Source organism: Ptiloglossa arizonensis, chromosome 2 (assembly GCF_051014685.1).
Source record: "Ptiloglossa arizonensis isolate GNS036 chromosome 2, iyPtiAriz1_principal, whole genome shotgun sequence".
Taxonomy (NCBI): Eukaryota; Metazoa; Arthropoda; class Insecta; order Hymenoptera; family Colletidae; genus Ptiloglossa; species Ptiloglossa arizonensis.
The window spans coordinates 14,547,753-14,561,675 of record NC_135049.1 but is presented as its reverse complement, the minus strand read 5'-3'; the positions used below and the strand labels follow the sequence as shown (position 1 = coordinate 14,561,675).

At 40.9% G+C, this 13,923-nt stretch overlaps 1 protein-coding gene across 1 annotated transcript; it reads right to left on the bottom strand.

The window, feature by feature from the left end:
* Positions 1–7,493: 7,493 nt before the first annotated feature.
* On the bottom strand, positions 7,494–8,670 carry LOC143155181 (uncharacterized). Its single transcript, XM_076327622.1, has one exon. It carries the CDS (start codon positions 8,317–8,319, stop codon positions 7,615–7,617), a length of 705 nt encoding a protein of 234 aa, XP_076183737.1. The 5' UTR covers positions 8,320–8,670; the 3' UTR covers positions 7,494–7,614.
* Between the last annotated feature and the right edge of the window lie 5,253 nt (positions 8,671–13,923).

The following is a 13,923-nucleotide window of genomic DNA, read 5'->3' as shown; positions in this document are numbered from 1 at the left end:
CATTGTGCATACTTGGAGATACTTGGTAAATGGTAAATATAAAATGTAAAAATGCTTCACGATTTTGCGCGACATTCGTGTTCAGGGGCCATGCTAATATTTTCCAATGTTGGTATACAATGTTCGAAAAAGTATTCGTACACTATAATAGATTGTTCAATAAGTACTACATTGAACAGTACTATTCGATAAGTTGTTCGATAAGTACTACATTGAACAGTACTGTTCAATAAGTTGTTCGATAAGTACTAAATTGAACAGTACTGTTCAATAAGTTTTATCGAACGTCAAAACTTATTGAACAATCTAGTATGTACCACCGAAGCAAGTATACAAGGTGTTACCACTGAACAGGTGGTGATTCTACGTGCGAAAATGAGTCAAAAAAAAAAAAGAAATAATATTTTTCCGATTGAAGCTTCGTTACCAGAAAATCGAGCTTGGAAGTGTGTAAATAATACATTTGTTATTAGTAGGTAACACTCAACCGCCGAGTTTGAAAAGTTGTAAATAATACAATTTTTATTATTATCGAGTAACACTCAGCCGCCGAGTTTGATCATTTGTAGACGATACATTTTTTATTATTATCGGGTAACACTCAGCCGGCGAGTTTAAACATTTGTAGATAATACATTCTTAATTATTATCGAGGAATACCTAGCTGCTTCAGACGCACTCCTGTTACAAGCCTGTTACCAAACGTTTTCACTGTGTCGACGTATTCTCGGTGACTGTAGCGAGACACTGTTACAATTCAACCGATGCGAACGTACTAACAATAAAAGTGATCGGTAGCCGTACGGCTGAAGACAGAATGTAAATATTACGGAGGACAACGAATACAAAAGTATAAACGAAAATGGTCGTGCTACAATTTCCAAACTCGTTTTTCTCGTAAACGAAGCTTCTATCAGAAAAATGTTATTCTTTTTTTTTTTATTTATTTTCGCGCGTAAAATCATCATCTGTTCGATGGTAACACCCTGTATAAATACCGAATCTATGGTCAGCAATACTCGAGATTTGTCAGATTCAAATTATTTAACATTGTATGCACTAAAAAGTAAACATTTTTTGGAAGAAATTTTTGGTTTTATTTCGTACGAAGTTATAAAGTTAGGAAAAATCCCACGAAAAGTAGCATTAAAAAAATTAAAAACCATTGAAACCTTCGAGACTTGATTTTATCTTCTTAAAAAAATTTCTTGTGAACAAACAAATTTCTCCATATATATACTATTACTTTCTTTAAAAACTTTCTTTAAAATCAGACTTACAGATAGGAAAAATTTCCTTATAATATCGTGTACGAATACTTTTTCAAGCCACTGTAAATATCGGTGTGACTAGGTATGAACGAAAAGTGTTTGGAACAGAATGAACGTTATCGAGCGGATGTTTGTAGCGTGTAGTGTGATATTGGTCGCGAGAGTATGAATGGATCCTGGGAACGCGTTTGGAATTTTAGGCTGCAACAGTCACGAACGAGGCAATCGAAGAAAAAAGGATTTTATCATAAGCGGACAATTTCACGGTCAGAAAATCGAGACGTGTAGAGTGTAAATCAAAGAATTTCATCTTTAAATATATTTTACATTACAAAAGAAGTGTATTTTCGTAACCTGCCTGAATGCCAAACATCTCCACAATAATAGATTGCTCGATAAGTTTTGTCGATAAGAAATAAAGCTATTAAATTGGTCATTTCATTTTTCTAAAGATGATACTACTGTTTCTAAAGATGAACATGTGTGAAGTTTCATGTAGATCTATCGACTAATTTGCATATTTACAGTTGTTCAAAGTCGAAGTGTCACAGCATTTCTTTTACAATTGAAAAAACGACAAAATTTATTAAACAACCTAGTATCTCCCAATATCTCCACAGTGGTCTGAAGAAATAACGGATTATTTTTTCGACGACTAGAATAGAATTTTTTCAAAAATATTTATTCGTTATCTAAAACTACATAGATCGTTGAACCTCTGTCAAGTTGTACGGTAAAAGTTTAACTCGTTAGATTATACGTAGTACAGCTTACAATCTTGCACGCGTTCTAAAATATGCATATAACAAGGGTACACGTAATAAGGGTAGGTGGGTAGACGAAAACACAGTTATGCGCGCTACACGCGTATTCATAGATTTGCGTGTAAATAACATCCCATTCGTAATAGAACGTTAGTCATAATTTGTCATTTTCTATTGTTAGTATTTCATATATAACGGAATATTTCTACGTACGTCATTGGCCGATTTAATGTTGCGCGGCCGGTGAGTGTCGTGATAAGGGAAATGCGGACGATAAATTACGTATAGGAAACGTGCGGGGTAGGATCAAGAGTGATCGAGTAGAGTCTCCGGATTTACGATCGTCGTGGTTCCTCGAATTTCGGACACGTGGTGCCGGTTTGAGAAAAAAAAAAAAGAAGATCGGTCAAAATTCGTATCCGGTGTCATTTTTCTCGCGAGAATTTCGTGGATACGATCGTGGTCGTTTTACGATAGGAAAGTGAAAAATATTAAAATGTTAAGTTTTCGTTTCGATAACTTGACTCGCATCGCGACAATAGCGTTTCTCTCGCGCGAGTGCGTGTATGCGAAGCAAGTTGAACGAAAAGAATTTTTGGTTAATAGTTTTACTCTTGAATAAATATTGTACAGCTTACACATGGTTAATAGTTTTACTCTTGAATAAATATTGTACAGCTTACACAATATTTACAGTGGTAAAAAAATATAATTGGCAAGAAAAGGGTGCAGAATTGAAGATGGATTAACCAACGAAGCGAGAAATTTAATTTTTAAAGTTGTATATTTGTTTACAGTCACAAAAGTATATTACGGTGTATATACTTTGTAAATGGCCTGAATGGAGAATAAAAAAAATTATTATTAGTAAGGAAAGAGTGGAGTTTAAAATGGATCAGATATCTACGAGTCACTGACGTTACATATTCGTTTTCCACAGAGTGGAAATTAAGTCTGTTCAGTTCGAAGAGAAAAATTCTTAACTAGGTTCGCAATATTTATAATAGCGATAAAAATATAATTGGTAAGAAAAAGGTGTAGAGTTTGAGATGAATTAACCAACAATGCAATAAATTTAATTTTGAACGTCACATATTTGTTTGCAGTCATAAAGACGTATGGTGAACTTTGTAAATGGCCTGAATGGAAAGTTCAGTGCGGGACGTATACGCTCCACGCGACACGGAACGTGTTAATAGTTTTGCTTCCGACTAAATATTGTACGGCTTGCAATATTTATAATAGTGGAAAAAATATTATTGGTAAGAAAGCGGTGTACAGTTTAAAATGTATTGGACAACAGAGCAGTAAATTTAATTTTTAAAATTACGTATTTCTTTACACTCGCGAATATATATTACGGTGTACTTTGTAAATGGCCGGAACGGAAAGTTCAGCGTGGGGCGTAATACGGAGCGCGTCAAAGAAGAAAAGATTCGTCTTGCGGTAAAGCGATTTCGTCGAACGCGTTGAAACGAATTTCCGGACGGGGTTCGTGGTATATATTTTCGCTAATTCGTAAACAATCCGAATCGAAGTTTTCGCGTGACACAACGACCGGAAAATTGGGATGCTCGAGTAGCTCGAAAGCCATAAATAGATTTGGAAGAGGGCGAGGTGTTCAGCGGTCGGAACCGTAGCGCGATCCGAAGTAGAACAACACACCGCCCCAATTCGAGGTCGAAGCTCCAATTTTCACGAGTCGCCCGGAGTAGGGGATCGACGACGAGACGGCAGGGTATCCATGACGACGTGACGTCATGGCCACGTCATCGCCAAAGCGCAACGACCCGATCGTACGTTTTCACATTGCGGCCTGACCGAGGGGCTGAATGGGATGGTGCAACGGATTTTCGATTATACCCGTTTCAATTGATTCGCTGCATTGACAGGTTCTTGCCGGAACCTAGGCACAATTTAATCGACGATGCTTTCAACTCGACGAACATAGTTTCGAACATTTGCGAGCGGTTATAAACGCTGCCAATTTACCATAGAAACCTAAATTACCTTTACGCGACAAGGGAGGCGCGTAGCTCGCGCTCCTATATGCCGTGAGTGCGATGCAAAAGTGAGAACCGAAAGAGCGAGCGAGTGCGTGCCTGCCTGGCTGCTGCGTGCGCCGTGCGTGCGTGCGTGCGTACATGCGCGCGCAACCAAGCCGAGTCACCGAGGGGTAGCTACGTAGAGACAAACTCCGTCCCGAGTTTATTCAATCGCGAGCTCGGAATTAGGGCGCGTTGTCGGCGGCCTTCTCAATGACGTAGATGACGTCACTAGTTTGAAAGGAAAACTAGGTCGAAAGAACAGAGAAAAAGGTACGGTGTTCGAGACGAGCGATCGTCGGCCTAGCCGCGATCCCACTACCGCCATGTTTTCACGGTTTCGTATACCGGCGCGACACCGATTCGAAACATAATGAAAAATATGAAATCTAAACGGAGGAAAGAGATCCTCGCGAGTGGTAGAGCCAAAGAACCCGCGATCTAGATCACGGTTTACGGTATACAGTCTACGGAAGAAACGTATCAACCAACACTGACCGACTCTGTCCGATACGATCCTTGAACGAACAATGGTATTTCATGGGGTTGACTCGAACACCGGCCGATCTGGGTCAAAGAAGGGTCATGAATGGCGTCGCTTGCCTCGACGTGACGTCACGGGGTGTCGCGTGCAAACCTCTGCAAGTGGGTCATTCGTTGATTCTGTCATGACCGTGGCTATAAACGGACCAGCGACGTCCTTCCTAGTTTCCGGTACAAATGTGTCGCACGAATTGCACGAACCGGTCCTCGTGTTCTCCAAATTTCGGCCAAGAGTTTTCCAAGCGATTCTTTTATTTTGCAACGCGTTCAACACTACGGTGGTCTCCGAGAACCGTCGCTCCAAAGTCGCAACGATTCTCCAAATCGTACACGAAACGCGAACTCTCGTGTATCAATTCTTAAATATCGTTACACTTGGCAATACGAAACAACAGACGCGTAGACAAATTATCGAATATTTTCTACACCGTCTATCGAAAACGTTCTCAAGTATAGAGAACCGTCCTCTCGTTGATTCGTCTCTCGTTATCGGGATAGGAAATCGTTATCCATAATGTTCTGGACACGCAGGTGAATCAACAAATCTCGTGCATTTGAATGAAAAACGTTTATTTGAGACGTTAAACTACGAGTATCGACATAGGTAATACTTAGTACAAAACATTCAGTCCTGAGATTCTGTATTTTTTTTTTTTTTTCTTTTGTTTTTTCTCTCTCTCTCGCATTCCATCGCATTCTCTCACGTTCTCGCGCAACGACCATCGCGCTTGCGCGCTCACGAATTCGTAGAAATACCCGTTTGGCGGTTTTTGCTCGTTGTCTCGCTAGACATTGTACAGAATGTTCGCTCATTGTGTGTGCCGAATGTTTCGCGACGTACCGTGCAATCACGCGGCAGGTATTTCCAAGGCACTGGAAGATCGCGTTACACGTGCATACGTTTCGAGCGTATGCGTCACGTTCGTTTATTTATTTTGTTTTTCTTTCTTTTTCGAATAAATTAGAACAATACTCGAGGATGGTTCGATAAGAAAATTTCGTTTTTTTCTCTCTCTCTCCCTTCTTTTTTTTTTTCTTTCTTTCTCACGGCCACGGTGGATTCGATTCATCGCGATCGCTCGACTCGGTCTCGGTTCGTTCGCGCGTTCGTTCCTCGAGGATTATTCTGTTCGAGCACTCGCTCTGGACAGATTTCGATCGCTCTCTGTCTCGTTTGGATCGTCGACATCGAACGAGCGCGTTTCCCCATCGTTCGCGTGGACGATAGATCGAAAATCGAAACGCACCCGCGATCGTCGCCGGTGAATTCCAAATTCACCGATTCGAAGTCACCGATTCCAATTGTCCGATTATAATTACAATTCCGAACGTGTCATTTCTAAATTCATCGCTACGCCGGATCCTGGATTCCGCGCCGAGAGCTCGCGTCGAGCGAGAACGCGTTACGATCGTTCGAATCGTGATATGTTGCGATAGTGTCCTTAACGAGCGAATTATTCTATCTACGTGGTGTGTGAACGACCGGTACCACCGGTCGCTGGAAAATTACGCTTAAAATCGCAAATCTTTTCGCACAATTTTGGCAGAAGACGCGCAGTGTTCGCGATATTGACACGTCCGCGATAATTGACTCGTATAACGCGCGATTAACCGATCTCGATTCTATTTACGAGACAATACGACCTTTTTCGTAGAAAAGAAAAGAAAACTATCTACCGAGGGACGAAGAACGAGAGAATTTGCTTCGCTCGTACGATTCGAGAAAGAATCGTTCATTCGCGCTGGAAGAAAAAAAAAGATAAAAAAAAAAAACTAAACGAGAAATCGTCGAGCGGTTGGATCGATGATTCGTTCGTTTCTCTTGTTCCCCGTTCTCTTTGTTTCTTCATCGTACTCTTCTTTTTTTTTCTTCTTCTTCTTCTTCTCGATTCTTCTCCTTTGTACTTGCTCTCGAAAAGTGATCGCGAAGTGTGCACGTAGTCATCGATCATTCGACTGGTTTCGCGCGCGTAGGTGAACTATTTGGTATCGCTAGTGTACATGTTATCGGTGAGTGTGCTAACCGTTCCTACAATAGGTACATATACATTTGTACGACTATGTTTCGTTCTACGTGTTCTATCTCGTTTACGAATAGTTGGGTGTAGCCTACGTGTACGGAACGCTATCGTCTAGCTGTTGTTTCGCGTGTTTCGGAGATCGCGATCGTCCAAATCGCTAACAAATACACCACGCGACTGTCTAAAAACCTCCCGGTTCGTTTCTTTCCCTCCTTATCGAATACGAAACACAGCTCGATACCAACGACAACGAACGACGTCGTTGGCACGTGGAAAGGTACCCGACCGATTCGTTCCTATGCGTGTTTCGTACGATAGATCGTACATGTCGAGCGTAATATTCGTCGGTGATCGACAGCCATTTTGTCGCGTACCTTACTATCCGATCCGGTAAGGGTACGCTCGGATGGAAAAAGTCGAAAAGAAAAACGTTCGTTACGAATGTTGCGACGCGTCCAAATTGACTAAGATCTCGTTGGTATAAAGAATTCTCGATCGTTGAGAAGATTGTAAATCACAGAAAAGAGAGATACTGCAACGAAACGATAAGAAAGATTGTTACATCGTACAACGAAACGAAATAAAAGAAAAAGAAACGAAACCGAAGCGAAGGAACTAGCCGGATTCGATCCGAAAGCGTAGATCTCGCTCGATATCGGTCCGGATCGGTTTCCATCGGCAAACACCGGCTCGAATCGTGACAGTGGAGCGGTGTCGGTCCGGATCGGTCTCCATCGGCAAACACCGGCCCGAATCGTGACAGTGGAGCGGTGTCGGTCCGGATCGGTCTCCATCGGCAAACATCGGCCCGAATCGTGAAAGTGGAGCGGTGTCGGTCCGGATCGGTCTCCATCGGCAAACACCGGCTCGAATCGTGAAAGTGGAGCGGTGTCGGTCCGGATCGGTCTCCATCGGCAAACACCGGCTCGAATCGTGACAGTGGAGCGGTATCGGTCCAGATCGACGGTCTCTATCGGTAGAGACCGTCCGAATCGTGACAGGAACACGGCATCGCCAATTGTTGGGCCACGTTTCTCGGAACCCTCTGGGTCGGTAGTCCCGAAAGGCCTCGTACGTAGGTGTACGATACTGGACTCCGTAGGATTCTCTTCGGGCTCTTCTTCGCGTGCTTGGTCTCCTTGCCCTCCCACTTGGATGCTATCTTGAGGGTTTGGAACGCTCTGCGTAGAGTGTCCGCGGTGAAGGACTTCTTCAACGATTCGCTGTCGCTGCTACTTTGAGCGTCGGAGGGACTCGGCGAGTAGGAGTGGGGATCGTTGGTTCTCACGGTGCCCCTGACGTCACCTGGACTCCAAGAACGCGACGATTTCCCGCGTACGCGCTCGGAACTTCTCTGAGCGCTCGACAGTCGTTCCTGCGAGCGAGTCGGTCGACCTCGAAATCGATCCAGGTAACAGTGAGTACGTGGCAGTCTGGTAGCGCGGCAGAGACGTTCGCCGCTTCCGCGGCGCGATAATCTCTCGGCGCTTCCGGTGCTACCGCCGCTGCTGCAACCGCTGTCCGTGCTGCACTCGTCGTCACCGAATTCTTGACGGCGTCTCGACGACTCCAGACCGTTGCTCGATCCGTTTCTACGCTTCGTATCGCTCTTCTGGTTACCGTTCTCGCGGCGACGATTATCACCGGGATCGGTCAGCTTGGTCGTGTCCTCCATCGCGGAGGTTCTCGGTTCTCGACGATACTTCGAATCCACGAGTACGAGCGGATACACGGATACGGTTGTTACAACCTCTCGGTGAAACTCGCGATCTGCGCGCGGATAAGTAACCACCACGCGCGGGCGCGCGATCCGGCACACCGCGTCTGTACGTTGTCTCGATGGAGTTCGAAGAAATTCGAATTTTGCAATTCGATCGATGCTGCGCGATTGTTGTTGGTCGTTCGTGAGAATTTCTCGACGTGCACGCGGTTAAGTAACCACCCCGCGCGCGGCCACACGCGAGTACGTTATTTCAATGAATTCGAAGAATCGTTGTTCATCGCGTATACACTGGCACAGGGGGCTCGATTTCGTTCGAGTGGTCGATGATTTCTTCTATTTCTCCCTCTTTTTCTGTTTATTTATCTCTGTATATATATTTGGCTATCTATTTCTCTATATATATATATTTGTCTATCTCTATCTCTCTCTCTCTCTCTCTGGTTCTCTCGTTTCGTCGAGGACGAAAAATAACGAGTTCAGCGCGCGTCACCGCTTCAAAGTGTACCGCGAGTATTTGGCGCGTTCACGAGGGTGGACTGAGACTCGGAGATTCGCGGTCTTCTCTTATATACTGTCGCGGCTTGGCGGAGGGTGCGCGCATGTCCTCTCCTACACGCGAGGGTACGTATCGCCACCGCGAGGACGCGACGAATGCGTTTCCGCGCGACACGATCGACATCGAGGACCGACCGATCGACACATCGATGACGGGGGACGATAATCCGTGTTCCATTTTTCAAACGTTCGAACCGGATGCCTGTCGGTGTGTTAACACTACCGACCGTGAACGTATTACTATTTGTATCGGACCGCGTGCGTATCTTTGAAGTTAGATAGGGAAATGGTAAATTAATTTATAGCTTGTCCCAGTCATCGCCGGTCGATTTACTTTTCGAGTAAGACTCGAACCGTTCAAGTAATATCGATATTGTTTCTTTCATTTAAAAGTACAAACTTGGGAGTTAAGAATGGTATAAGATATATTCGAAATTTTCTATTTTTACGTATTTTTACACATCATCGAACTTTTCCCAAAATTTTTCAACACGTTTTCGCACAGAGTCGAATCAATTTCACCAATGACACGCTCGATGTTGTCTTTCTGCCTTGGAATTGTCTCTGGATCGTCGTAGAAACCTTACCTTTGACGCGACTGTAAAGATAAAATGTCCAAAGGTGTCAAATTGCACGATCTTGGTGGTCAATTGACATCACCTCTTCGAGAAATTACGCGTTGCGGAAATTTTGTTTGCAAAAGTGCCATTGTTTCGTTCGCTGCGTGGCATGGAGCATCATCTTGCCGAAACCAAATATCAGCCAAGTCAGTTGAGACTGACTACAATCAGTCATTTCGTTTTCCAAAATGGAGAATATATGATTTAATAAAATGTTTATACACTCTGAAAAAATCGTGTTTCATTTTCACTAAAAAGAACGAAATGACTTTTCGAACAACCTAATATATAAATATCAGTCAAGAACTGCCAATTGGTGTCAGAAATAGCCAGTCAACGTGTCGCGATATCGTTTTCGAAGAAAAATGGCCCAATTGCATCTTTTGACCAAAAATCACCCCAAACGGTGACTCGTTTTGGACAAATCGGCAATTGTTCAATCTATCGTGGATTTTCCAAGCCCCATATGCGACAATTTTGTTTATTCACAGTGCTTTTTGTTTATTTACAGTGATTTCGAGGGAAACGATTGCGAAATTCCCGAATCGTTGGCGTTAAAGATCGCGATATTTCGTAATACGACTAAATAATTTGTACGCGTTCTTTCACCGTGTACTTTTCCACGATTAATTTCCCATCTGTCTAGATGATATGTGTCAAGTTTCGCGACAATCGGTTCGACGTTTTAAAAATAGTGCGAAATTGAAATCGACCGGTGATGATTGGGACATCTTGTACTAGTATCATGAGTTGTCTATTTTGATAATTGTACATGAATAATGTAAGCAAAAGCACCGTTGATAATTGAGTAATTTTAGAAAGAAGTTTCTCACAAGTCAAACTGATCCTTTTGGTAATTTTAGTGTTAACATTCTAATATGCACGATGGGATATTATTCAACCCACCATGAAAAATTAAAATAACTGCATACAAATTGCATGGTGAGAGTGTTAATATTCCATCTCGTAATTAAATATTATTACTTATTTGTTTATTTATTTATTTACGGGGTAAACCATTTAGAATACAAAGAAAAAAGAAGAAAAAATTAAACGTAATATATCACAGAGCAATTGAAACTTAAATCTACCAAGAGTGGAAAAGAAATCAATACTTGTTATTTTATACTATTACTAATAACAGTAACTAATAACAATTACCTAAATCCTTACAAATGTTAAGATTCGTTCCTTGTAAGATGCATTAAAACGTTAAACGTCATAGCGGTCACTGGTGACCGTCGCTCTAAATTTACGTTTCTCTAAAGGGTTATAACGGAATGACCTCTAATACCTGTAAACTTTAAAATAATATTCTTGTTGTTGGTAATACTATAGACTAACCTTTACCCTACGATTTGAACAAATGTCGAGAATATACTTAAATATGATAAACTGGCGTGACAGTCACCTTCTTAATAAAACGTTATAAATTTAACATTGCGTTAAACAATATCTTATTTCGTTTCTTTTCGAACAGATATTTCACCTTTTTAACACTAGAAATTCAATGGTGAACGTGTTACTATTTGTATCAGAGAGAGCAAATTAATTTACGTGTACAATTAGTTGTCTATTTTAAAAATTGTATATGAATATTGTATGCAACGACACGGTTAATAATTAAGTAATTTTAAAAAGAAGTTTCTTATAAGTCAAATCGATCCCTTTAATAGTTCTAGTGTTAACCGGAAATGTTGCGATAGAGACAACATTTTTTAACAATGATCTATTGGTTTCTATAAATAGAGTTTGTTTTCTATTTAAAAGTTTCCATTTTATCTTCATAATACAACATGGATCCAACTAATGTGTTTCAATACACCCTCGGTATGGAAAACTACGGATAATGATAACTCTGAACAAAGTTTACATAGAACACTTTACTTTGTGCATCTACTGTGACATGCATGTGTTGAGTGCATTTCTACACAACCCTGGAAACAATAGAATTTCCGTCTTAAAATAAAACTAGAATACTAAAATAAAACTTTTAGTATAAATGAGAACAATTTAAGTTATTAGATGTCACGACTTATTTGATACACACTCGTGTTTGTTGTTTTAAATATTTTTACAGATTAAAGACAATAACTCACACCGCTGTTTCACACATCGTTCATCTTTCCACACCCACGATCATGTTTCCATTCACGATACGTCGATATATTAGGCAAGGATGTTACCGACTTACAACCGATGATTCTGGTCGTATATCTTCACGCTGACAAAGACTTATTGTGGTAATGCTTGAACTGTGAAACTTGCATTAAAGCACAAATGCATATTTGTTCGTTAAATATAGATCGTTTATTAATATTCCTTTTTCAATTGTTGGGAGATTCTAATTCGCGTCTTAGATACTAATGAAAAACGAGAAAATGTAACATTATACACAAGTTGAACGACACAAGGGACAAGGGGAATCGGTCGTTTAGTTTCTTCAATTTTTCAGATTCTTCGTTATTATTGTTTAAATTGAACGCGTCTCCTGCTCATAATGTAACAAAGAAAGCGAACGAAATAAAATACGACAGAATGAGGTGCAACAGTGAACGACATTGGCGTGTATACAAATTCAGAATATTATCTATTGTTATGCCTCTCGAGCTCCACGTATTTGAAATGCCTAGTTAATGGTCTGGGAACGTTTAAAGAAGCTCACCGGATTTATCGATTTTTCACTCCACCTTTTTTTATCACACATTTCACCTGTAGGTTAATTTATACCGAGAGCGGTTACTACAATTTTTATTAAAATACACACCATTAAGCTTTTAGAGAAAATAGGGCAAAACATTTCACATGAAAAATCTCTTAATGCTCTCTATCGTTCTGTTGCAAAAAAGTCCCAAGAGAGGTTGCATTAAAAAACAAAAGAATAAACATCAAGAACCTTCGAGACTCGATTTTACCTTGAGAAATTTCCTGTGGATAAAAAAATTTCTCTGTATATGCACTATTATGCTCTACATGCGGACAAACTTTCATTGCAATCAGAATTGAAGGTAAGAAGAATTTCCTTATAATACTAGGTTGTTCAATAAGTTTTGTCTTTTGATCAAACTTATTGAACAGAATGGTACCAGGTTGCTCAATAAATTTTGTCGAACGACAAAATATAGTACAATAAAAACTTACTAAACAGTATCGTTAAATGTGGTACTGTTCAATAAATTTTACTGAACGACAAAATGTAGTACAATCTAGTACTGTTCAATGTAATACCGTTCAATAAATTTTATCGAACGACAAAAGTACTATTCGACTAAGTACTAAGTAAGTAAGTACTAAGTAAGTAATACAACCTATCATAGCGTATAAGGTCACAAGTGTCACTGATTTATCCTCTCTTAGTCTAAAAAAGAAGGAGAAAGGGTTACATTTTGACCTTTTAGACTAGATGCGGGTTTTTTCGCTAGAAACGAAAACGAGGTACCGGTCCCTCGACGATTGATGCGTCGAACGCAATCCACGAAACGAATTTGTTATATTTAACAATGCTGCGATGTAACGGACTACGGCGATAGGGTGGCGCGAGAGTGGGCGGGGAAACAGGGGCCGAGTCCGATAACGGGAGTAGGTGGAACAGTATTCTATCGTCTCTCTAAGCAGAAAAGCAGAGGGCGGTGAACTCGGGCCGGCGATCGATGCCAAAAGGTGGATGTACCCGACCTAGTCGATCGCGTCTCTGTCAACGGAATAAATCAATAATTTCGTGAACACTACGGTCGATTATTTCGCGAAAAGAATTGCGTCAAACGAGCCTCACGGTTTCGATGGTAACGCGTTCGTGTACGTATGTTTGCTATCTGCGCGAGTGTTTCGAGTCCGCCTTATGGAGAAGACGGTTCGGTGTACACCCGTTATGGCAAGAACACGATAAAAAAGGGGAATTCAATCTTTAGAAAGAATTGATAGACCTTGAACGAAAATTTAACGAATACTTCGGATTGATTTATTAAGGACTTGCTACTTCAAATTTTTGTCGAAGATATATGAATTTTTTTTGGTATACGAGAAACACGTCTATTATAAATTATTCGTATTGCATTCACTATTGAAAGTTAATCTAACTTTTTATGATTACATTTTCTATGCATAACTTGAGGCTATCTATTTATTTTACAATGATGGACCACGAATTTCATTGCAACTGCACGTTGGTGGGAGATTTCTTAAGGTGGGATACTATTCTGAGACGTCGAGAAATGGGTAAATTTTGCGAATTTTTTTCCAAGTAGTTGCTAAATGAAAAATCTAGTCTTTTACAGAGAATATAAATATAACTTTCAGCTGCATTTTACAATTTTGCGAAAGTAAAAATCGTACAAAATGGCGAAGTTATTCGTTATTCTCAGAATCCCTTCTGGTGAAACAT

Excerpts from the sequence above, each read along its gene's own strand:
- LOC143155181 (XM_076327622.1), bottom strand. The coding sequence starts at position 8,319 with ATGGAGGACACGACCAAGCTGACCGATCCCGGTGATAATCGTCGCCGC.